This window comes from Suillus subaureus (assembly GCF_016647635.1).
Source record: "Suillus subaureus strain MN1 chromosome Unknown BJ212scaffold_58, whole genome shotgun sequence".
Taxonomy (NCBI): domain Eukaryota; kingdom Fungi; phylum Basidiomycota; class Agaricomycetes; order Boletales; family Suillaceae; genus Suillus; species Suillus subaureus.
The window spans coordinates 39,812-64,679 of record NW_024538614.1 but is presented as its reverse complement, the minus strand read 5'-3'; the positions used below and the strand labels follow the sequence as shown (position 1 = coordinate 64,679).

At 47.1% G+C, this 24,868-nt stretch overlaps 6 protein-coding genes across 6 annotated transcripts; 2 read left to right on the top strand and 4 right to left on the bottom strand.

Annotated features, from left to right (window-relative positions):
• Positions 1-1,554: 1,554 nt before the first annotated feature.
• On the bottom strand, positions 1,555-3,535 carry BJ212DRAFT_1449760 (uncharacterized protein; the record flags this gene model as incomplete). Its single annotated transcript, XM_041338746.1, has 5 exons — positions 1,555-1,896; positions 1,946-3,023; positions 3,074-3,214; positions 3,268-3,442; positions 3,493-3,535. The coding sequence occupies 5 exons, from the start codon at positions 3,533-3,535 to the stop codon at positions 1,555-1,557; spliced, it is 1,779 nt and encodes a 592-aa protein (XP_041186913.1).
• Positions 3,536-4,619: 1,084 nt separating this feature from the next.
• On the bottom strand, positions 4,620-7,315 carry BJ212DRAFT_1393885 (cytochrome P450). Its single transcript, XM_041337128.1, has 16 exons — positions 7,222-7,315; positions 7,088-7,152; positions 7,023-7,038; positions 6,632-6,963; positions 6,534-6,583; positions 6,453-6,502; positions 6,213-6,401; positions 6,008-6,159; positions 5,840-5,955; positions 5,671-5,788; positions 5,608-5,612; positions 5,355-5,544; positions 5,241-5,297; positions 5,167-5,191; positions 4,849-5,115; positions 4,620-4,786 (listed from the first exon to the last, which is right to left on the bottom strand). The coding sequence occupies exons 4-16, from the start codon at positions 6,822-6,824 to the stop codon at positions 4,696-4,698; spliced, it is 1,503 nt and encodes a 500-aa protein (XP_041186912.1). The 5' UTR covers positions 6,825-6,963; positions 7,023-7,038; positions 7,088-7,152; positions 7,222-7,315; the 3' UTR covers positions 4,620-4,695.
• Positions 7,316-8,082: 767 nt separating this feature from the next.
• Positions 8,083-13,931, top strand: BJ212DRAFT_1449758 (inositol hexakisphosphate-domain-containing protein; the record flags this gene model as incomplete). The annotated part of the gene is made up of 29 exons (XM_041338745.1): positions 8,083-8,182; positions 8,237-8,428; positions 8,551-8,686; positions 8,741-8,775; positions 8,829-8,944; positions 9,156-9,278; positions 9,305-9,400; positions 9,526-9,625; positions 9,674-9,838; positions 9,938-10,067; positions 10,121-10,189; positions 10,344-10,527; positions 10,577-10,605; positions 10,658-10,935; positions 10,996-11,086; positions 11,147-11,423; positions 11,481-11,638; positions 11,661-11,848; positions 11,900-12,019; positions 12,076-12,277; positions 12,333-12,443; positions 12,565-12,640; positions 12,691-12,761; positions 12,808-13,030; positions 13,086-13,109; positions 13,159-13,420; positions 13,475-13,598; positions 13,651-13,728; positions 13,787-13,931. The coding sequence occupies 29 exons, from the start codon at positions 8,083-8,085 to the stop codon at positions 13,929-13,931; spliced, it is 3,903 nt and encodes a 1,300-aa protein (XP_041186911.1).
• A 1,044-nt stretch (positions 13,932-14,975) lies between these two features.
• BJ212DRAFT_1284415 (uncharacterized protein) lies at positions 14,976-15,518 on the top strand (the record flags this gene model as incomplete). The annotated part of the gene is made up of 1 exon (XM_041331820.1): positions 14,976-15,518. A coding segment is annotated over one exon (543 nt), but the record flags the coding sequence as incomplete, so codon positions are not given.
• Positions 15,519-16,605: 1,087 nt separating this feature from the next.
• On the bottom strand, positions 16,606-18,806 carry BJ212DRAFT_1590991 (uncharacterized protein). Its single transcript, XM_041342503.1, has 14 exons — positions 18,515-18,806; positions 18,450-18,459; positions 18,377-18,396; positions 18,142-18,238; positions 18,048-18,076; positions 17,966-17,996; positions 17,874-17,906; positions 17,616-17,801; positions 17,460-17,555; positions 17,268-17,384; positions 17,176-17,216; positions 17,102-17,127; positions 16,917-17,051; positions 16,606-16,853 (listed from the first exon to the last, which is right to left on the bottom strand). Exons 1-14 carry the CDS (start codon positions 18,560-18,562, stop codon positions 16,799-16,801), a joined length of 924 nt encoding a protein of 307 aa, XP_041186909.1. The 5' UTR covers positions 18,563-18,806; the 3' UTR covers positions 16,606-16,798.
• Positions 18,807-22,055: 3,249 nt separating this feature from the next.
• On the bottom strand, positions 22,056-23,270 carry BJ212DRAFT_1580997 (uncharacterized protein; the record flags this gene model as incomplete). Its single annotated transcript, XM_041342290.1, has 2 exons — positions 22,056-22,539; positions 22,599-23,270. The coding sequence occupies 2 exons, from the start codon at positions 23,268-23,270 to the stop codon at positions 22,198-22,200; spliced, it is 1,014 nt and encodes a 337-aa protein (XP_041186908.1). The 3' UTR covers positions 22,056-22,197.
• Between the last annotated feature and the right edge of the window lie 1,598 nt (positions 23,271-24,868).

Genomic DNA, 24,868 nt, shown 5'->3' with positions numbered 1-24,868 from the left:
TAGACAACCAGGCTGGAAGCAGCAAGGATGTTGCTCCGAAACACCCCATGGCAAAAGACCTGCCTTCACGACCTTTGCCTCCTCTGAATACCACTGCCACTGGTTCAACAGTGCCAGCCTCCCCCACGCAATCTCCTTCAGATGCTGTCCCTGTCCCTGTCCCCCATCAGCAACAACACCCTGTTCCCGTACCTGCGAATCACATGGAGGAGATCAAAACCAGCACAAGGTCAAGAATGCGATGCGTGGTGCTAACGTTAAACGGGATGCCCTCCAATGACGAGAACATTCAAATGGCATGCGATGCAATATCGCAAGCCATGCAGATCTTTCCCCACCAGGCAATTACTATCTCCCCGGGGAGGAGACGTTCATCAGTTCACTCATGAAAATCACTAACACCATCTGCTCTTCATTCAAACATGTTGCATGTGTTGTCGTGCAACACAAATACAATCTCGAGCTTGATATTCATGACCCATCATCAGAAATCACACACAAGCTACAAGTGGTGCCTATGCTCCTCTCGAACCTCCAATGTTTGTTCAAAACAGAACAACTGGTAGGTCATTTTTTATTCACGCCATGTGCTATTGTATACTAACAATTAACTACTAGATACTCGACGGTAATTTACAATCCATCATTGTGCTCGAGCACGAGGCGCTCGTTTCAGTCGTGATGGAGGTCTTATGGACCAAGGGCTTTTATGAAGACATTGACTTCGAAGATCCTGAAGCTCTCAACAGTGTTATCGCTCTTGGTGGCACAGCAATTTGGTCAGCAATCAAGGAGTACGAGACTGGCGTGTTCAAACGTGTTGATTTTTCTACAGCAAAGTCGAAGGACATTTATCACAACATCCTCACGCACATTCACGACAAAATTGACCCTTACCCCGAGCTCACGGCACATTTCAAGGCACTTAAGACGAAGATGAGTGTATGCAGAAAGGAGAGGTTAGGGCTGTGAACTAGTACACTATGTAGTATAGAAATGATGACGACGGTGTACTACTAGCTAATCTTGAATCATGATAATGCGATGATCAGCCTGATCATCTTTTGATCTTTATCTTGTCCGGACAATCTATCAATTTATACACTATCCGAATATCTAAAGGTTTTACATCATTACTACACGATCTCCACCAATCGGAGGGCTCCATCACTGAACCGTAAGCATTAGTAACAGATCAAACTTCTTACACTACTAAGCGAGAACTGGGGTGTTTTACAGATGCAGCTGCTATGTATTAGGCTTTCTTGGTTAATGAGATTGCAGCAGGCACCCGAACATGACCTTCTGAAGGCGTTCTAGTTGGAGACAATCCACCGGCCGCCCAGTCAATCGGAATTCAAAAGCAGGATCACGTAGTTCCGTGCTCATCGTAGCTCCAACTTGCTGTGCATGATGTCTTAGATACGTGCACAGCATTTCGTGCACATGAGACCATTAATATTATTATGCAAACTCAGCGCCCAGCCCCGAGCATGCGGTACGTACTAACGTATAGTATGTAATAATATAGACAACAATCCATCGTGACAGACATCAGATCTCAGACACCTTCCTCTGTGCTATCGAATCGTGCCAGGCCCTAACCCAATCCGTCACTTGCCCCGCAAGTAACGTACCCTCTTCGTCTCGTTTATTCATATCAACACCTAACCTACCTTTCCTACGCATTTCCGCTTTCGCATTGCGGCCCAGCGACCATGCTTCCTCTACAGCAGAAGCCCAGTCGCCAGCTTCATAATCCACTCGAGAGAGTTCCATTCCAACTCCTTCCCGTGCGAGCAGCAGCTTCAAGCCATGCTCTTCCACAAAAAGTGGACGTGCAACGTAAACGAAAGGCGTGCAAGAATCGACGCATTCCGAAACTGTCCCATATCCCTTTGGAAAGGCCGTCAGTCAGGGAAACCATCAAGATGACACAACGTACTAGTTTTCCGAGCAAAACGTCTGCGACAGCTGTCAGATCGGGCATGTAGACGTATTTCGGAGCGACAAAAAACCTGTCCGGAGGTTTTTCGTCTGCCCCCCATTTTGATACTCCACATACAATTGCGATCCAAGACGAGTCTGGTAACAACCGTGTATCAAAGTCATCTACAACATGGTCGAGCATTATGTCCGAAGCGGAGGGAATGAGAGTATCGAAATATGAACGGGTGATGTTATTTTTGAAACAAGACTCTGTTTTGGTCAACATCGCGCATAACGTAGGGCTTGGCTCGGGCTTGATGACAGGAGGGGTGCTGTAACAGCAGTATGGCGTGTCCATTTTGCTGAGGGCGTCGTTGCAAGGAGGGATCTTTGACGGGCGCGGGCTATCAGTGATCTGCCGTAGCTCCGCAGGAGAATCAATTTGAGGTGTTTTACATCTTGGACTTGAGTGACCCGTGCTGCTCCCGCGACTAGAAGTCGGCTTCTGGAAGACCTGTCCACCAAATGAAACGATTAGAATCTTCGTCTCATCCGGATTATGCAGGTGCTCAGGGACACCAAGCGACGAAAGAAATCGGGATCGACCAATGGGGGAGTGAACTGTGTCTAGTCCCTTGCTAATACCACGAACGAGAAGGGGAGCTTGGATGATGCTACGCGCAAACGGTTTCTTAGGGTGCGAGTTGACGAAAGGTATCGAGGAATGGAGTACGTGTGTAGTGGGTTTCTGAACAAGATGAGCTACAATCTCATCTAGGAGTGTGTTGCTGCCTTGGTTAGTCCAGTGCGGCGCCGGTAACGACGGGGAGGTCGAGAACGATGGAATAGGTATACATCCAGGAAGTCGAACAAGAAGGTCCGCGCAGCGGTAACCATAATATATTTGTTGAACCAAGGGCTTAAGCTCTTCGGCTGAGATTGGATAGTCCGGAGTGTGGTTATCAATCGAAAGTTCATCTCCTAGAGGTGCATCGACTTGGTCTACGAACTTTGTTGAAAGGAAGCTGTATACAGAGTCGAATGTAAAATTTGAGATGAGGATGGAAGGCAACCCCGTGACATTTGCGGCAAGACTGAATAATTGATGAGCACAAGGGTCTACCACGATGGATTTTGAGTTCACCATCCAAGGAATGCAGCATCGCTAAGAACACAGTCGGCCTGTATGTCGAAGAGCCACTGTCGTTCTTGCTCCAGAAGAGTTTCCTTGCGTGCTAAAAAGGACCTCAGAGCTTCAACACTCCTGTGACGATCGACCCGATATCTAATGGTCTGGCAATTAATGAATGAGATAATTGTAAAGTCGGTACCACTCACGCCACGGGCTGTACAATGACTGGGTCGATTTCGGCAAAACGATAGAGGACGCCGAGACTAATGCTGTCGTTGAAAACATGCTTTGGAGCAGACGAGATAATATGTATCGTCATCCGAGAGTCGAAGTTAAGGAGGTGACGAGCGAACGCGGAGACCCGTGTCGCATGGCCGTAGCCTATAGGAAAAAGTGAGAATCTTCATTGCTAGACAACATTGAATGCGTACCATGCCCAGAGCAATAATAAGCGAAAACGAGCGGCTCCTTCATAGCGTAGGATGGTGAGTACTGGGAGGAGAATTCTACCGCACCAAGTCTTTATAGACATCATACTCGCTAGCTATCCCAATGGATAAATGCAGAGCGGCAGATTTGGTGGCGCTTAGACTGCCAGCGCTAGCTTATCAGCGTCTCGGCATATTATAGGTGTATGCAATGTGAATGACGTTCAGAGTCGCTTGGAAATCCTAAGTTGCATTGCTGCTAGGCGGCACATACGAGGCTAGGCTCTGAGCGGAATCACTTTTACGTCGACGTCCGAGTCCTCTGATTGGTGGGAAGAACTCGGTTGTGACAGGAAACTCCATATGTTCTTGGACTACTTATTCCAAAATTTTCGCAAGCAAGCCCATCTTGAGTTACCTTCAACGTATGTAGAGCGTACGTGAGCAAACTGAAAATGGATTGTATGCCGTCCTCGAGGCTTGTCCATTTGTTGCCGCCAAGCCCTCGTGTTTTGTTGACGACTACCTATTATCCGACAACATATCATCGAGTCACCGTCTAATTACCATACGTGAAAAGGATCCTCGAGTCCGTGCCGAATGATTGGCAAGTCATCACGAGCTTCATCTTGACCAGGGAACTTGATGATAAATTCGACTTAGATACTCTATGATCGATCATCGTAAGATGCTAGTGAGTATCACATCCAGCCGGAATATACATTCTGACAAGAGGTTGAACTCGCAAACATCTTACTAAATGTATCCGCTCAAGGCCGCGAATCAACCTGATCGTTGTACATTTCGTTGCTTGTGCAAGACACGATGGCGAAGGATCATTTGGAAGTTGAAAGTAGCGAAAAAGATGGTTAGGTTCAACAACGATCAACAACAGCAGATTATTAGTAAGCTCGTTCTTTATCTCCTAAAGGCTAGTGTAATTAGTAATATGCACTGCCTTGTGAGCGTGGTCGAGAAGCCGACCTGAGCAGCGTGCCCATCGCATGGCAAGGGCATATTGATTCATATTCGCTTGTTTCTCCCATATCCCGATACCACCCGAATGCAGTCCGTAATTAAGTACGACTTGTCGGTATGCAGAATCAGATTCAAATTCAAATTCAACTTGAGGTTATTACGCATAACATATACAAAATTTGTGTTATCCTCCGTTTAGATACAGATGTACAGCTGACCGAGCTCGCTTCATGCGCTGAGTTCGATTACATCTGCAAGCATGCGTGCAGTCATTTCCGGGTGTCGGGGAACGACACGGCAAGGAAGAGACTTGGGGTGTCTGAAGTTTATCTCGTCGGTTAGCTCACGGTACTCCCTTGGATGTTGGAACAAGATACTTACGAAATTAGTCCAGTGGACCATTGGAAGATAGGGTCTACTTCTTTGCCTTCGTTGTCCAATGGTCTCATAAAGCGGAAAGTTGCTAATAGAGACACTATAGAAATCCACAGGGAAGCATCAGCGAAGTACTTTCCAACACATACTCGGCGTCCGAAGCCGAAAGGAAAATCGACAGTGTCGTCGTTTAGTTGTCCATTAGCCATAAAAAACCTCTCTGGTTTGAAGTCATCAGGCTTCGGGTATTTTACTTCGTCTTTGGACATGGCCCTGTGGCAGTCGCCTTAACGCAACTCAAGACTAGCGAGTACCATGACGTACCAGATATTAGCCATAACAATTGCGCCTACGTGATGGTTAGCAACAAAAGTGATGTGGTATAGAGAATGCCAGACCTTTGGGGATGTAATGATCATTGTACACGTCACTTTCCGCAGTGTAATGCGGCAAACCTGATTTACCACATGGAAATGTAAGATCCTGACACACGATGGATGAGATCAACCCACCGAGAGGGAACACTGGATGCCATCTAAGCGTCTCGCGCAAGACGGCTTCCACGTACGGCAACGAAGGTCGGTCTTCAAAGGTAGGAAGTTGGTCGGTACCTATAACTGCCTCAATCTCCTCTTGTGCACGTTTCTGTACATCTGGATAGAGCATCATTGCAAGGACAAAGACAGTTAGCGTCGACGCAGTCTGGATGTCCGTCAGTTCGTGGGAAACACGTTAATGTAGATAAGCGGGACCGACCGTTTCAACTCCAGCTAGATACGAGCATGTGTTAGTAGTGTCACTCGAAAATAAACTGGGTCATAGTCATACCAATGAATGCCGTAGCAGAAGACGACTTCAGCGCAAGCTCAAATTCGTCCACATTACCGGATGTGTCTAACCGCTTTAAAGATTCCGAGATCATACACTGATTCGAAGTTGCGGTCATCTACGCCTCATGTTGATAGGGTTCATTCTTATTCGGGGCATAAATACTTACTACGCGTTCTCGTGCATAGTTGAACGGGATGTTGACCATGGCGGTAGCATTTATTTGTGATTGGATAGCGAGTCTTTTAAGACTCGCTCCGGGAAACCAGGATGGCAGTTTCAGCACTATGTTAAGTCAGAGATAACTTTCTGGAGACGCAGACTGATAAAAACTTACGAAACGGAAATGTTTCCAGGATGGCTGAAGTCTGAGGGCTTGCCATCTCTAAAAAGACCTTGATCGCCTTTTCAGCGGTAAGTAAAAGCGGGTCATTATTCAGCTTGGCCTCGTAATCGTATACAGCAGACATGATGACGGAAGAGGCGAAGCTGGGGTTACCACGTTTATCATGAAGCTTGCCGAAGAATAAACTATCACTTACAGTTCGATGTGACGCTGGTAGCGCTCGGGGGCTTCTATGATGCCCTGCAACAGCTGGCGAGCTTTGCGAAGTTGGATAGGTAAGTAATCTTTTGCCGCCTCAGGTCGGAATGATTGATGGAAAATTCGCCGATGCAATCTCCATTCATCCGAATACCTTAACTGCGCACTGTTGAACTCAGATCCGATTCTATGTGATTGTCAGATGTATATAAAGCATGTTTGATGTTGGTTCTCTTACGCCTTTGTAGTAGAGAGTGGTGGCCTGTCAGAATAAATACTAGAACGATGCTCCAACAGTGCTTTGGCGACTTCCTGCGACTTGTAGAACAACGATTTGCCGTCCGAACAGCTTACAGTAGATGACGTTCCCTTGAAAAAGTAAGGAGGGTTGTTTCTCAGAAAATTGATGGACTCTACCGTATGTCGATGCCCACTGAGTGAAGCTAACCCATGGCTGACTGCCGTTGAGGTCGAGCAGGTTGCCTAGCACCGGCAAGCCCTTGGGGCCAGGGGGCAAGGAGAGATTGGATGAATTTTTTCGTCGAACTCGGTGAACGGTTAGAAAGAGGCATATGATGGCAGAAAACAAGATCATGGGAGAGGGGAACATTTCGAGTAATGATAAATATTCGCGCTTCACAAGCAGCTTTAATATCTTCGAAGCATCCTATCTGAGTCTAGAAAGAAAATTGCCGCCACACTCATGTTAATGCCATGCCCCCTGGGACAGGCAATCAAGTGTCCAGATCCTATTATGACGGGTTTCACTCGTAAGAATGGATGAAGGAAAGGTTAGGTCAAGTCTCACAAAGAGCTTTCCCGATCTGTGTATTTCCTGTGGGCACAACATGCAATGGATACGATTATACATACTTGGATTAAAACAGACACGTCAGCGACAATGACACTCGTCTCCCACGAGACATCCCTGCGAGTCCCTGCAGTGGTTCTGCTGTCAGCCTGAGCCTTGGCTTGACACTTCATCAAAGGGACGAACTACCACTTACGATGTCTAACTTGAACACAAATAGCAGATGAAACCCGAAATTATGGCAAAATAGATATGTGGCGAAAGGGCGGTGCAGACTCGGAAACTTGACAGTGAACAAGCCCGTCATATTCTCGGCTACTACTCATTGATCTGGCCGAAGGAGCGGTAACTGATAGTATGATTGTCATAGGAAGACGACACATTCGGTCCACGCCGAGCGATAATATGAGGTCGAATGAAAATGAACTGATATGAATCCGGTAATGAGACCTGCAGGAATTATTTCAGACTCATCTTACTAGTTAGCCGCCGCAGCTGAACGCTACCCGAGTATCCATTAGGTAGTGCTGGAGCCTCGCATTATCGCGAAGTTGTCGAAAGGCAAATGAAAAGAAATAGGGAAACTTGGTAAGTGTCGGCCGAGCTTTGCGCGGAAATGGCCCAGCGAGCCGCCACTAGCTAGTCTGCCTCACTTGGTAGACAACCACTAGCAGTAACATTGATGAGGATTCTCACGCATCACGTGGGATGTAATGGACACGACTTGCTCTAGCTTGTCCTCATGCGAGTCGTGTGACGCATTGTGGACCTTCGATTCGAGGCATTTCAGCCAGGTACTAGTAACCTCTGGTCTCATCGTATGATAGATAACCAAGCTCTCCGCTCCGTATCATTCGAAGTAAGCGCTATGCACGTCAACCAGCTTCCAACGACATCACTAGACGATGCGACCGAACGTCCAGCATCAGTGCCTTTGGTGGATCGGTCGGCTCTCCAATTGGCATCTAGAAATGTTAAAGCTCTCAGAACATCTCGCGTCGCGAGCGAATCAACAATATCGATGACAGGAAAACAAGCTGTCGCACCCCTTGATCTCATGGGCAATCTGAAGCGAGCAGAACCATCTGTTGTCAAAACGAGGACGGGAAGCGTGTTGTCCAGAGGCTTCATCTTGAAAACCGATTATTACCCGTCTGGTTCGCTTGATTATTATTGGTTACTGTGAAGTCAGTTCACAACGAGTTTAATAGGCCGAGCCCTTGATCTCGACCTGAACGTCCATGGTGCTCCCAACTTCAGGGCATCACGCAACACAAACGTTTTCGGAGTTGCTCAACCTCGCACACAGGGCCTACGAGCGATTCTCTCCATCTTGCGCTGTCGTCCTGGTACTACCAGTCCGTCTCATGTCGTTTGGTTTTCTACGCGGGAGGAACCGATTGGTAAGTTTTCCTCGCAATCTTTAAATCATCATCATGACCCACCTTAATGCATTAATTTTTGCGTGTCTTATTCATGATTATGGGTAATGGATTTGTTCCTGTCTCTCCTGTCTCTCCTTTAGTGTATATATCAGGACGACCCTTCGTCTTGCGCGATTCCGCTGAACCAAGAAGAACCCTATCATTATCCGATCGCGCTGAAAATCTAGAAGCCATTGAAGAACGTTTGAAAAACGACATTTTACAGGAATCAGCAAAGTGATACACATCCAATACCGCTTGTTGGTGACAGCACTGATTCTGTTTGACCAGGTATGGCGGCCTAATATTAACTCACAATGAATTGCGTGAGCAATACAATATTTTCCTTCCATCGGATGTTGAACGTCAACTATTACAGCTGCCGAGAGCGGGGACGGCGCCGTTTTGCCTACCTGGACTCATGTTGACAAGGTCAACGTAAGAACATCGCGAGAACTCTGGGACGAAATGCGTGCAGATGGATGGGATGTAGAGGTATGCTTTCGTCGGCTTTTCATCTGTTCTCCTGGTTTCAAGTTTCACCCTGTACTCTCTTCCTCGTAGTATCACCGGTATGTTGATTATGCGTCCTGGCGCTCGGGTCACATTGTTGATCTATTGCTTCAGTATCCCTATATCCCCCGACCGTCCCATTGAAGTGAGCACGTCGTATTTCTAACTATGGTTCACCGCTTACACCACCCAGGACAACTACCTAGATGCGTACCTACGTGTTATCAAAAACACAGATCCGGTACGAAGTGCTCTTGTATTTTCTTGCGGTATGGGTGCTGTTCGAACTACATTCGCCATGGTCGCCGCTGTAATCGTTAGGAGGAAGATGCTGCTTGCTAGGGTTTAGAAGATCCATACCCGAGTAGGTCATCCTTCTTGAGCAATTTGGGTAACGGATCCTATAAGATGGGCAACGGCAGTCCCGGCTTCAGTACGGTGAGTTCACAATCTTTTTTTTCGTACAAATCCCTTGACATATTTCTGTCAGCCTACAAATCAGGTATGGCGCCCGTACGTCATTCAATTACGCCCGAGTGCTGATGAACTTGGTATTTCCTAAGGCAGCCACTGATATCAAACTAGCTCAAGCGCTGGAAAATGCCAGTGCACAACAGGACCAAAACAAGTCACTTCTAAGATTGACCTATGTATTACAGCGACGTACGTATCACCGCGGCCTTATCTCGGAAATCACCTTATCTCTCGCAGATCTCCATTCGCAGTCTGTGATTGCCTTGCTCATGGCGCAACCCACACTCTTGGAGAACTTACGCAAAGCGCACCAAGGCAATTATGGAGTGATACTGAGTCTACTCGGGTGTTTAGATCACGGCTTACAGGCTAAAAGACTGGTCGACCGTGTAATCGATGCATGTAGGTGCACCGTCGTGCTTCATTCCAGTGTCTTATATCTCGTGCCTTAAAATAACATTGTTATGTATTGGGGCCGCTAACCATGTCTTGATTCCTTAGGTGATCATGTCACTAATCTCCGGGAAGACGTCTTCACATACAGGGTCAAATATTCACTCACAACGGCCGATAATGACGAAAGCAAACGAGAAGATCTTTTATCTAAGGCTCGGAGTGCGCTGGAGAAATAGTACGTGGTTTGTGACTATACTGTTTGATAACTGTTACCTAGATACCCACTAGTTTCTTCATGATCACTTTCGCGAGTTATGTTGATTCTGTTGACGACTTTGAGATGACTTTTTTGGATTGGTTAAAGGTACGTTATTCTCTATAATTGATGAGATATCCCCCAATCGCCGCATTAACGTCTTAATTGTTAGGCGAGAACAGAAATTTGGAAGTAAGCTGGTCCCAGCATATCAGTGACTCGGAAAACATTGAATGGTGACCTACATGTTTATAGTCAAATCAAATTTCTACGCAAGACATACGGTTCGAGACTCAATATTTTTGCGCCTGTCAACGATCTTTCTCTCCTGTCGAGATCAGGAACAGAAGATAAATCTCTGGTGGCTGGACAGAAGAATGATGTGGAGATCGCCGGAGGTCAGCTGCTCGGCGATGAGTATAGCGACCACGTTGTTAAGGTTCGTTCTTTGAATAACACAAACTACTCGGCCTCATGAATTGCCGCAGAATCGGAGTGGAATTATTTTGCGAGAGAGGTACGTCATCATCGTGCGTTTGCAACGTGTTTAACTTCTATCTATCAAATAGCACACTTCTCAAGTCGGACCAGTGGCTTTCAGAATCTCATCGTGTGTCCGACTCAGTCCGCGGGGCTATCAACTTCCGTAACATACCAGGGACTAACATATATGCGAGCGGCCAACCAACTGAATCCGCAGTCGATGAGGTGGTGCATCGTGTGAAAGAGGCGCACCCTGATGCCAACAAAGTTGTGTGGGTGACATTGAGAGAAGAGCCCATTGTATATGTCAACGGCGCGCCTTACTGTTTAAGGCGTGAGCGCTTCTCCCTTCGGAACATGAAAGGTTTGCGTACTCAGGTTTTAGGTTTGTCAATAATGTTCCTGAAGCACTGGACTGTTTCAGATTATGGAGGAATTTCTGCATCGCGACTGGAAGTCTTAGAAGAGCGTCTGAAAGATGATGTCCTTGCAGAGCTCGAAGCATTTGGGGGAAGGTGGGTTTTTGTTTACTCGCAGTTCCAAAAAAAATTCATATACCCCGAAATACAATCAAGGTTACTTCTTCACACAGAGACGTCAGATGGATCTGTGATTCCTATATGGGAAGAAGTACAGTCCTCGAACATCGCAGTGCTCAAGGACATTATGGCATCCCGTAAATCTAGGCATGGCTTGGATCTTCAATATGTTCGGATCCCGATCACATCAGAGCGTCCTCCTGATTTCGCAGACATCAGTGAGCTCATGGACCTTGTTCTTCGCACAGACTCTTCCCGCACGGTTACGGTCGTCAATTGCCAACTTGGGCGAGGAAGGAGCACTCTAACTTCCGTGAGTACAGGTGGAAGCGAAAGACTATTATCATTGATGTTCTTGCAACGCAGGTAGTTGATTGTCCTCATTCAACAATGGCTGAATGACAGCCGAGCGCTTTCTCAGTGGTCGCCTCGAACGGAGTCTCACTCGTTGTCAATGTCAATGACTTCTGATATGTTTCAGGATGAGCCTGGAAATAAGCGCCATTCATATCAAGTCATCAATAGTACGTTATTAACCTTTCCTGTTGAGGTATACCACTAAGATTGAGACAGATCTCCTTCGAATCGTCCGGAAAGGTCCTGCAGTTAAGAACACTGTTGACGAGGTCATTGATCGATGTGCGATCGTCATGAATGTTCGAGACTCCATCGAAGACGAGCGTATTTTGGCTGAGAAAGCGACTGACGAGAAGCAAAAGCGCATCCATGCTTCAAAAGGTAAAGACAACATTTTCCCTTTTTTTTTATCCCAGTACTGAACAGGCCAAGGGATGCACAATTTGCGACGCTACTTTGAGCTCATTTTGTTTCAGGCGTATCTGCGATCTACTGAGCCAGATACGATGCAGTCATTTGAGACTTTTAAGAGTTTCATTGAGAATCGCCCAGGTAAGGAGATCATTCTTGTACCTTACTAAAGTGTTTCATTTCTCAGTATGGCATAGTCATCAAAACGTTCGAGAAGGAACTCATTGCGGAAGGCTTGCACGCCCTCAAGCCACTCGAGCGTGCGGATTTGAATGAGAGTGTAGCTCATCCCGACGAAGTCAGGCAGGTGGTAGTAAACCGATCTGGTAGCATTCTCTCTGCGTCTACCATTCTCAAGAGCGACTTCTTCTCCAACCTACAAAAGATGTCGCTCCCTGAGTGCGCCCTTTCACTATTCTGATGGAGCGTGAACTGAAATAATTCTGTCGTATAGGAGGATCGAAGGCTCTCCTAATTTCCGTCGCGTGCCACTGACGTTGAAGCTGGCTTCTTCCCGGGCTTCTTCTCCTATAGATCCTGCTGATGAGAAGATGTTGTGTGGCAGGTCTGTTCTCTGAGGGATAACACTTGACGTTCGCTGACTGTTCTACAGCGGAATGCCTACAGTTCAAGGGTGGGTTTGTAATGTGTCAATGAAACGAACTCTCACTGCGTCATGTCTATAGTTTGCGGCGAGCGCTAGCACGCGTTGATGCTGATCCACAAGGTCACAGCATGGTATACTGGACATCCCTGCGAGAGGTGAGACTCGGAATGTCGATGTTCGCTTTATCATGGCTGAAGCGACATAGGAACCGGTCCTCTATATTGCGGGCCGCCCGCACGTTCTGCGGATCGTGGATAAACCACTTGAAAACGTAGAGTGAGTGTTTATTAACCACGTGGTACAGCAGGCTGATATCGCGTAGAGCAACTGGGGTCACAACAGCCATGGTGGAAGCTATGGAGGAACGTTTAAAGAAGGATGTTATACGCGAGGTCAGAATGGGTAATGGACGTATTCTTCTGCATGATGAGGTCGAGGAGCGGCCTGGCGTGTTCTCTATCATACCCATATGGGAGACAGTGGACGAGGATGATATCATGACCCCAAGAGATGCTTTCGATCTCATGGCTAAGGAAGGGTTCAAGGTCAGCGCGACATTCTTGAATTCTTAGGTCTGCCGTTGCTGATTCTGTACGACAGATCAATTACGGTCGAGTTGCTATCGTGAGGAACTAGGGTTTCATATGAAACAAGCGCTCATGGGAGTTTACAGACCGACGAACAAGCACCGTTACCTGATGCTCTGTCGCAGCTACTGGAACGTGTTCGGTCCGGATATCCAGAGGCGGACGACTTCATATTCAATTGTCAGATGGGCCGTGGTCGTACAACCACGGGGATGGTTACAGCCTGCTTGATATCAACGACGATGAATTGGCAGGGCGAAGAGAACTACATTGACGGACAGGAGGATTCCGACTCCATTGAATATGACTCCATTGATGGTCCCTCAGAGGAACAGGCTTACCGGCAAGGTATGATCGCCAGTTAAGCCTGAGTATTGCATGCCTGACGATATGTTGTGATAGGAGAGTACAAGACTATATTGCAACTTGTCGGCGTTTTGTCTCACGGCAAAATCGCGAAGCGCCTGACAGACCGTGCCATTGATCTTATGCAAGACGTGCAGAATCTTCGCAAGTCAATATACGAGTAAGTGAAAAGACTGTCTCGTGCCTTTTTCTGGCGTTGATGAGGGGTATAGCTACAAACTCAAGGTAGAGGCCCTGGAAAAGGGAAGTGCGAAGCAACGGAAGCTGATGAACGTTGCGGTGAATTACTTGTGAGTTGTTTCCATGTGTTGTCTGCTTAGCTACTTGACGCACACCCACTACACGCAGATATCGCTATGGCACCCTGATTGTGTTTGCTAACTATCTCATTGAAATACGGGAGATGCAGGGAAGGGAGACAAGAGGGTTTTCAGATTGGCTTAGAGAACATAGAGAGATTGCGAAACTGTTGGGGAGGAGGTCATTGGACTGAAGATGGGCGCTCACTCCATGATGACGATAACGATAACGACGACGACGACGACTTACTTATAGCATATCGCACAGGCTTAATGTTTTCTCCATCATGTACCTTGCAGAGCCCGTTGATATGAGATGTGACACTGTTACGGTGATGTCACGCCGGCGAACACTGCCACCGGTCATTTATCGCCGCTCTGCTTTTTACCAGACCTTCCTTTCATTCACGTTTACTTTGTGTCGTCGTTAGTTCCCTCCTCGTACCACACGCCCCCAAACGGCGGCAACGATACCTCATACGACGTGCTAATCCTTGAAAAATACCATAGAGACCACTCATTAATCTTCGCGTCTAGACAGTCAACTTAAACCCGCATGATGAAGAATTCGACATCGCGATGTCTGCTGCTTCTTGTAGTGGCGTCTTGTTTTTTGGTATCAGCTGCACATCAACTACTTGAAGATCGAAAGCCTAATCTTCATGTGCGCCAAATAACTATATCTGCACCTCCCGTGGGGCCCACGACTACGACCCCCACAACCACTTCACCCACCACAACCCCTACAACTACAACACCGCAAACGACATCAACACCCTTGACTACTTCAACACCTCCTACCACTTCTCCGACCCAAACGACGACTACACCAGCGTCGACCGCCATCTCCCACCGCCACCACCCAGCCCACTTCCACACCACCTTCTCAGACCACTGCCACTACCCCGACTACGGCTCCACTTCCGTTGACTACATCGGTACAAGTCACAACCAATTCTGCTGGACAGGAGGTTACCAGCACTATTGTCATTACACCCACGGCCAGCGCGACCCCGTCAAGCACGCAATCTTCTTCTAGCAGTAGTAGCTCTAGTGGCCTTGGCACGGGTTCCATTATTGGTCTTTCTGTAGCGGGTGGTGTTGCAGTCATTGGCATCATCTCATTCTTTGTTTGGAAGTTCACCAGAAAACGCTTCGCAGACTTTGATGACAGTGCGTTTTCTGATTTGTGATTTGTAAATTTATCATGACCTTACGATTTAACATCCGCATCAGATGAAGCAATCAAGTGGCCAGAGCTGAACACTCATGGCTCTGATGTTCACGCGTTGCCAACCAAATCTACAGGCCGGTCAGGTTTCGGTGTGGAAAATGAATCCGAGGTGAACCTCGCACGCGCATCCAGTCCCGGTGGATACGCCCATTCCGTAGCCGCCAACTCGCTTCCTGAAACCTATACAAATTCGGCAGACCCATACGCCGTCCCTCCCCTCCCACACCTCAACCCCAACCAACCCTATCATGACGAACCCGGGACCTACGACCAGCCAGGCTACTACGATCCCTATCGTGGCCCCGTGCCCAATACGTTTGGTGACGGTTTCTCGGATGGCCATAATGCAGAGGCCATCCAGATGACACGGATGGCCCGGACCAGGAGTCCGGGTCCACAGATGGGATATGATGTGCAAAGCCGCGCGTCCCCAGGTCCGCAGGCGGCCATGGGATATGCACTTGATGGGCGACCGGCAAGTCCCGCCATCGGTGCTGGTAGGGTATCGCCAGGCCCGCAAGTTGCATATGGATACGGGCCGCGATGAGTGCTTCTTGGGGGTAATGCGGACGTGGGGGGTGAGGACAAATACGAGAATAGGACAGGGCTGCTGGATATCTTAGATGATATTCGTGTGGATGGAATGCTAGTACACAGCTGCTACCGACTCGACATGGACCTGCTGCGGCGACTTACTGATTGCGACGGACGGTTCTTGGTTCGCCATTATTTGGTTGGTCACGTTCCAACACTTGTCCATGATATCTGCATGACCCTGGGTTCATTTTTGTTACGAATTTTATCTAACGTCTGGTTTTTATTTGCCGCGTTCCGTATGATCATTTTGATTGTTTCATGCACAGACTACTAGCCCCTGGACTCGTGTCAGCGCCATCATCATCATCATCATCATTGTCGACTACGTCGTGCTTTCAGTATATCTATCTCCATCATTTTTACTAAGACGCTCGCTGCAGCATATACGAATTCCCTTTATTCTTATCATGTGTTATACCGTCCATCAAATCCACATCCCTATCCAACGAATGCCGATCAGTGATTCAAAGGATAGCTTACGGGAAGTTTCTACCGTGATCGTATGATGAAGAATGGGGGAACCATAGCTCGACTCGTCAATCCAGCTACGTCGCTTGATAAACTCATTCTACATACAAGTACGAGTATCGCGATAAAACCTTGGACAAAATATTCCTGCTCCCTCCTTCGTACCCGACAAGTAACAACCATATCATGCATTTCTCGTGCTACACTTCACTGTCAGTCGACTCTTTGAAATATACTTCGGAATACTCAATAACTTACATAAGTAGCATGTGGAAACAATTCCTGCTCCTTGGAGAGTACCCCACCAGCGTGAATTATAAGGAGTACCTACACAAACATCTGCACGACCTCGAAGATTTGAATAAAACCATAATAATAAATCTGAGATTGCAGGGAACGTGGGCCTTATAGAGGTGACGAACCTCACATACGAAGGCCAATGATAGACCGGCATACCCCTAAGATCATTCGAGACAAATAATAGAGCTGGAAACAAGAACCAGTGACAAAACTAGAATGTGCTGAAAGTCGGTGAAGAATGTGTATTCAGATTCACATTATGAGCGCAAGATGAACGATATGACTTTTCACAAGTTTGTGTGTAGGCACTGCTAGACACGACAGGTGTGCTTATTTGTGATGCGTCTGTGAGTATCGAAGAAAACTTCAACGTTGAACGCACGAAGTGCATAACTAAACAACGTGATCATGTATTGGGTGCTTCCAAAACACCGAAGTAGTCCATAGTGAGTAAGTACATATTCAAACTCGTAACATGATGCCCGAGTGTCCGCCAATCCGCACGTCAGGGCAAGGTCTAATAGTGTCTTTCCTCCGTTGTACGTTAGCTGCACAACGCTTTAAAGGGGGTTACACTCACATGACATCTAGAGTTGCTGCCATGAATGTTGAGAGAGAGAGATCCACTCCATCGTTGCTACAATAAACACGATCCGATCTCCAGAAGTCCCTGTGCATTCGCGTGACCAAGAGAGATAGAGCAACGACCTGAGTCCTGCTGCCGAATGAGTAACCATCGCTTCCTCCAAGTGAGATTGGACACACTCTCCAATTATGTGTACCACTGGAAACTATGTCTTGCGTTAATGGGGCGGCTTTGAGTGTGCACAGCGACTTACTGGAAGGAAGACTGTAGCAAGGATGATACCAAGAGAGAAAGCTGTGCCATTTAGTAAGTAAATATATATTCGAGAATTATTTGGGCACGAACCAAAGCTGCAGCTAAAGTACAATAGATTATGGTGCATGAGACCACGCATAAGACGATTTTCGATCTTCCAGCCACTGTGACTCTCGAAGGCGCGATATAGCACAAACACTAATATTTCTGGAAGTGTATAGTACATGCAAAGGCATGGGGTTAGTTTGTGTTCATGTTCGAGTAGCAGCTCCTAATACTGACCTAACTCGCCAGCAGCTAGCAAGCAGTACACGGCAATTACTGAAGACTTTGCCTTCGTATCCACATATCCGACACCCCCGGGGATCGAACATTCTCCTTTATGAATAGATTGGATGTTGTGAGTTGAGTAGACAAGGTTCTGAGAGATCTACTCACCCACTGACGGGATAAATTCTAAAAAGCAAACAAGGATTGGTATTAAATAGGCCTGCGGAAATGAGTCAGACATATTAACTCGGCTGCAGCCTCCCGGTATTGGTCTCACGATGATGTTGATGATTTTGAACACCATGAACCTTCTCTCCCGCTCCCATACTGCAAGTGTTCTGAGTATGAAGATGCCTGAGCCATCAGGGATTTGTGCAGATATTAGAATGCAGGATCAGCAATAGCCAGTTCGGTCGGTAAACTCACACTCGGCGGAAAACATCGACAGAAATCCCACACCTAATGAGGTGTTAGACGCAGAGTCAGTATGCGTCGAGGTAAATAATCATTAAACTCGCATATATTTATTATATACATCGAGCGACAAAGCTATGATGAGGGTATGAGTTGAATTCGCGTGTTTGTGACATTTGACCATACAGTGTATGAACCACGTGGCAGAAAAGTCACTGCAGAACATAAACATGTTCAATACACCCTGAGAATAACATGGAGGTGCAAATCCGATGCTCACCAAACATATTCAGTAACATGAAGACAGATGGAAGATAGCTGCAGACGAGATAAAGCACCGTGCTGAGCCCGCGCCTGGAATCGATAATAAAAGCGACCTACATCAACTACAGCTCAGTATACTATAGTGCGTTCAAGCAAATTTCCACTTGCCGAGTCAGGGCATACAAAGTATGCAGTCATATGTCTTAAATACAATGAATCGTTGCACGGTCATGATAAATTATATAACTCACCCAAAGCGATGTTAATGCAACTATCAGGATATTAAGCAACGAAAGCAACTGATTCAATAGACAAAAGCCGTACCATAATAGTACTGGGACGTGACGTTGGTGATCCAGGATTAATTCGATTACAGAAGTTGTACTCACCTTTGACCACAAGAGCATGTCAGCTTGAGACCCTTGCAAAGCACTCATACTGGTTGATGGCGACAATTCGCTTAGCTATGGGTTATTTATTGAAGACATGGGATCCAGGCAGTGCAACGTCCCGTAGACGTTAACAAAGATATTGATATGGAAAATGCAGCATCCCGTGGACGATGATAAATAAATCAACACGGGAAATGACAATCATGTCTTATCGCAAACTGCAGCGTTGAGCATAGTCTTGTCTTTAGTGCGATCGCAAGAGTTGCAGCTCCGGTTGCATCAGAATATGTTACCCGTATAGCAAGGCACCACCCACTGGCACAAGAGGTTTTTCCCATGGGGATCGCCACGGAGATCATGATCTACGTTCTCCGAAGAAAGGTTCTGGTCCACACATCGAGAACTCATTATCGAGGTGAAGTGAGTTAGACCCTGGATACGCCAAGGAGGATATGAATTGGTCACTACTGAGGAAGAGCCATTCAACAGATTATCTCGTAGTAAATAATAACTGAGGGGCATGACGGGAGAGACGTACGAAAAATCAAACGGATAGTAAGCAAGCACAGGAAACCGCCCATAACGTGTCTCCGTATCTCATCATTAATATTGTGCTGTCGTAGACGGAGGCTCGTACTTGCAACATCCGTGAAAGAGCAATATCACGAGCAAGGCAGGGTTTTTGCGAACGTAAAGCTCGAATCGGCGGGCGTGCAGCCTTAACCCACGTGGGCCGGATACCCACGGCAGCTGCAGATACTGACACTCAAAAATGCAAGGAGCGACTAGCAATTGACGCAGGCGGTGAATTCAAGAGTATGTTGGTGGAGAGCCATCATCCTATGTAGGGAATGGACGTAAGCATGCACAAAAAGAGCTGTCATCCACGCGCGCCTCCAAAACGACCCTCAGGTCCCGCCACTGGTAGTGAGTTGTAGACAGAGCCTGGGGATCTAATCATGACACTACCACAGGCGAGGGTAGAACACGATGCAACATGGTACTAGCCGCGACACAGGTGACAAACTCTAAGTATGGCAATCGGGCTGGTTTTATGCTGTCCCCTGTACGACTGGTGCCTAAAGAAATTACTGGAGTGTATCGACATAGATGCCCACATATATCTTTTAGATCTCCTTCGGAACACCAAATAACTTGATTAAGTATCGCAACGAAACACAAAACTACTGCTCCCACAGAGTACCCGACTGGTGTTAGTGTTCATCTTACCGACATCCCATTTACACGCTGCTGCTAGTGAACACATGCACGTGCTCCTGGAAAGCAATTGAAGTCATGCAGGTTGCTGCATCGGAGTCATCCACGAGCGTAGCGTGATATTCTCAAAGGCCGAGGATCAGGCGGGGTCCCATCACAAACATTTGCACGACCTGCAAAATTCTAAGACAACCATAATAAATTTGAGTTCCAAGGGACAATTGGTTCTGTAGAAATGATGAACCGTGGTTGAATGCAGAGGTCAGTGACAGATTGGAATACCAATGCTATCGTTGGAGACAAAAGACCGCCAATCTGCAAGCAAGACATAACAACAAAGCTAGCATGTGCAAAAGTCCATCAGAAAAAAGCGATCCGCATTGACATCGTGAGCTCACCTGGAAGAGTAAAGCACGTGAATTTTCATCAACACCGTGAAACAGTCCCTGATGATCCTTCCTGTCGACTGTTGTCACAGTTCACGAAAGTGCCTTACAGCAATCCAGACTGCGAGACATAATGCGAGGACCTCCCATACTGTGTCGAGTATCCAAGTCATATACATAAGTATCGCAGTTCCCTCGTAGCCACCAGTGCACAGATAGTTGCCGGAGACAATGACCTCCTCTAATAATCCTTGATGAGCATGATGCACCTAAGTTTGTCGTAATTGTGCTTACCCGCTGAAGCATCCCACATTGAAACTACGTTAAGCACTCCACAGGCGATCGTGACAGACAGGAAAATGACAATGAGAAAATCAGAATCCTCCTGGATTGCTGATACATGGCGTGTAACCGAGTGAGCATGATGTAGTGTCATATTATCTGAAGATTGATGTGAGGGAGCGGCAAGCTTGATGGACGTATGAAGATCATCGTGTTCGTACTAGATAGACCACCACGCAGTGTTTTTATTACCAAAATCAGCGTGATGGGGGCGATGTCACTTAACAAGGCCAATGGCATTCTGTCCACATGACGGCAGAAAAGTGCCAAGGGTTGAAACATAGACCAGACGAAGCATTGTTGGCATACAGATTACTCATCCGTACGCATCCGTCCTGCCATCCTCTAGCAAGCACACATTTGGCAACGCGCAATATTAATGTTCGCGTCCTCGTCTTCAGCATTAGTCGCCTCGTGCGTGCCTTCTTGCTGTCCGCCTCGGTCATTGGGGTCAGTGTTCTTCCAGTCAATGAATCAAGTCGTTGACTGCTTTTCGTAGGAAAGCTGGTGGAAATATTGTTCATCTGAACAGTACTGTTCAAATGGCTCATTTGGCACAACTCGAGTGTCTTGACTCCGAGTCCTTTCTCGACTCGGAACAATGATCAGATCTCCGTCTATATTTAGCTGAAGTTACCATCCAACTGAGAGTAGGTTTGCTGGAAGTTGTGCATAATCACTTCCTTGAATCCGTAAAGGCTCTAGACTGATTTGTGACCACTCAGAACGAGTACAGGCCCATCGATGTATCCCCTGCGATCCTTCATCGCTAATTCATCGCGCACTCCTCTCCTGGAGAAGTTTGGTCCGTGCGCCCCCTCAAAAGACTTGTGCTTCCAAGATTCGTGAGCTGTGTTTCTTTTCTTTTTCTTCGTCGCATCTCCGTTTGTCGGCGTTTTTGTCTACCTGCCTCTATCTCCCATTGTCCGTTTAGACCCGTGGTCTCCTGGCATCTCCAAAACATGTTCCGAAGGACTGTACTCGTGATCTCCGAAGCCCAAACGTCTCGCGATTTTGTAACACGATTCGTCTGGTCTCGTTCCTCATCACTCGTGTCTTGTAAATCAATTCGAACTGTCACTAACCCTAACTTCGTTGCTATGCCGAGAGTACGCATCTGCGACGTTGAATTTTCAATCACTCAGCTCACTTCCATGGTACGACTCCATCAAAGTCCGTTAAGGAGGCCCTGATTCTTGATACTAGTCTAAGTATTGACAAGGTCATCGACTTGTCATCAGAACTAACTAGCTAAATTAACTAGCTAATAACATACTCTACGCTATATGTCAATGACCTCAAGCCTCCTCGGTATCCCTGTAGGATGCCGTTCGGAACCTACAACAGTGTATTCCACAACTGTGTTGAGCAAATAGATTCCATCCCTATTAACCCATATGTTCTGCAACGCATCGAATAGTCTATCCGATACGACCTCAACGTAAGGCAATGACGTTGTCAAGCTGTCCCCAGACCTGCCAGTGAATTTAGCGTCTATCGTCGACGGCTCTTTCACCACACGTCCTAGACCCCTCCTGTTCGTCACAGCTAGCGGGCTGAAGTCCATCATACGTAATTTATACTGGATGGGAGTATTGGGACCTGCATGGACTTTAAACGACTGCAAAAGTCGATTCCCGCGAACGTGAATTTTGCGTCGACGTGGATCTGGGTGCTCCAGAACACGTGTGTTTGAAGGACCCCAATGATTCCATGGTACTGGTATTGCAACTTCTATCCATCAAGGTCGAAGAAGACTCTCGTGGAAATGACGAAGACTAGACCAGACGCGATAAGGCATAGTATTTGATTTGTAGGGTCTGAGGTGTACGCCGTTTGTCGTGCTTGCATCTGCAGCTGTGCGCTACATTCAAGATCATCCATCGAAAAGAGGCACTGCACATTCGACAGTGTGAGGGGCATCAGGAAGCACGCCAGTAATTGCGGCGCCCGTGACATATCTTCGATTGAATAGAGCCTCAAATTCCCGATGACAACCAGCAACCTATTGTCTTCGAGAAAACAAAAATCGGTTGGGTTCATAAGTGAGTAACATATTATGTCACTGAGGACACTCTAAACGGAGAATTATCCATCAAGTCTTTCAACATTTCAACGATTTCTGATCAACTCACTTTAGATGTCGTTGAGTGTTGCCAGTCCCAAATCTGTAGCTGCGACACATACTCGCAGAAATTTCCTTTATCCTCATCTTCGACTGAAAGCATACAAAAATGCTGAAACGCGATGTACCTCCCACAACCTTTGAGTGTCGTTGTTATTGTTCTAATGTCGTCGTTGTCGTTGTATTTGGGTACCTCAGACAGAAAAAGCGTCCGTCCAGCAGCTAGGGGGTGATCACGATCACTATCCAGCGCTCTGAGGTCAATATAGAGCGTCTCAGGCTCGTCATGACCCATATACACCACGGCAATCAGGTTTTGTACCGGGTCCATGAACACTTCGAGCTTGCCCGAGTGGGGAACTGTACACAACGTTCCCGGAGACCAGTTGCGCTCAATGGTTTGTTGCGAGGGCTTTGAGAGCATTGGAATGATCGTGGCCGAATTTCGAATATCGTCCCAGAAGTAGAAATGCCCATCAGTGAAAAATGTTCCCTGATCATACGGTATATCTGGCATGGTAATCGTCTTGAAAGAGTGGATATCAAACTTGAGCCACGCATGCGCTCTGTCCCTCAAGAGTTGTAGGCGCTGGGAAACAGGAGTGAGATTGCCCGTGTTGGGCACAGGAAGCAAGTGTTGGCCACTGAGTTCAACGATGTACTGAAGCTCGGAGGAGGACATGTACGTCTGGTGAAGGGCCTTACATACCTTCCAGTGCAAGAGGATGTCAGTATAAGACTCTGCCTAAGACAACAATGACGGATTGTGACTCACGGATGTGCAACGAAGAATATCTCGGCAAGGAAGAAAGCTGAGGATGTAAAACCGCAGTTCGTCAGCAAGAGACAGAAATCCTGCTTTGGGTTGCATCTCGTAGTCCACTCTCTTGACAAACGAGTCTTGAGTATTGGATATGAGTGGGAAGTTATACATTGGATGTAACGAAAAATTGAGAGACCGCCGAGAGCATGCATGGCGCGTTTTAAGCCACGTAAATGAATTGTTTATGTAAATACAACCACGACTTGGTGCGGATACATACATGTAATGATAGGTTCCAACTTTATAATAAAGTTGAAACCTGACAGAGGTCCTAGGTTTACTGACGGGGCCAGGTACGCAATGTCACATCCAGGCCCGGGAAGGACTCGAAGCCAACTTATCAGCAAGTTCGACCATAGCGTGGCGCGTAGCCTAGTAGGTGACGCAGTGGGCATCTACCAGTGGGCTGAATATCATATACAAATTGTGGCCCATACTGCGAGCCCCGAGGCAACAAATCGGAGCTCAGATAGTTCTGCGCTGTGCACTGTGCAATTAAAGCCTACTACGCATCTTGCTCGTGAATCTCAGTGCTCTGCACTGAGGATGGCAAGAATGGTGTATGTGTGGAGATGAGTTGGTGAAGATCGATGGTGAAGTAGATTCCGGAGATGGATGTCCGGCAGATGTACTGGCGAGATGAGTTGTTTGTGTTATGGTATGATTGTTGGTGCTATATGTGATTCAATGTTGATGTTGTACTAGATTCTAGTCAAGAGCTGTCGTGCACATGCGATCCATAGGCCATCTGCTGGGAGTTATGGGTGAGGAGGGGAGGAGAGCAAATACTCGAGGCACCCACGGCAGGCCTCCCCTGAAACAACCAAGCCACTCAGCTACACGAGCATTACTACAACTTCACACATCCTTATTAACAACGTCCAAATTCAAACTTTAATGCCATCTGTAATAGTACGACCGTTCCAATCAAACACCAAGGCAGCATGCAAGAGCTCCACCCGCTCAGTACTCAGCACTTGCACTCTCCTGGCTTGCATTGGCACCTGCCCATTCTGAATCAGACCCAGACATTGTATAAGAGTAGAATTACAGTGCGACTCACGAGCTGCCGCCCCCGCAGCAGAGCGGTGCACGCGGGCAGATCGACACAGCCCTCTCTACCCTTGGCGACAGCGGCGGCTTCCACCACATTAGCCACGTAATGGTGCCGACTAATCTCAGTAAGAAAACCCATATCTGGGGATGCTTTGTTGGAGTGACACTCGTTCAGCACTTCCTGTAAGCTCTAGCGTTCACGCTTGACCAGTGCTTATTTAACCATGATGAGCTGGAACTGACACCACAAAACTCATCCTCGACAGATCAAGTCATGGAAATCGACCTCGAGGTGGTACAAGGCATTGGACCAAAACTCGTTAAATGGGACAACTTTACGAAACACTGTACATGCGAATGAAAATTCTCCTGGGAAGCATGGTGAGCTCCTTTCATTTTTA

Coding starts and splice junctions, on each gene's coding strand:
- BJ212DRAFT_1393885 (XM_041337128.1), bottom strand. CDS start 6,824: ATGTTCCCCTCTCCCATGATCTTGTTTTCTGCCATCATATGCCTCTTT. Junction 6,402..6,452: donor CCACTCTCTACTACAAAGGC/GTAAGAGAACCA, acceptor ACAATCACATAG/AATCGGATCTGAGTTCAACA. Junction 5,116..5,166: donor ATTGTTATGGCTAATATCTG/GTACGTCATGGT, acceptor CGACTGCCACAG/GGCCATGTCCAAAGACGAAG.
- BJ212DRAFT_1590991 (XM_041342503.1), bottom strand. CDS start 18,562: ATGAGTGCTTTGCAAGGGTCTCAAGCTGACATGCTCTTGTGGTCAAAG. Junction 18,077..18,141: donor CATGTTACTGAATATGTTTG/GTGAGCATCGGA, acceptor TATGTTCTGCAG/TGACTTTTCTGCCACGTGGT. Junction 17,385..17,459: donor GCTAGCTGCTGGCGAGTTAG/GTCAGTATTAGG, acceptor ATACACTTCCAG/AAATATTAGTGTTTGTGCTA.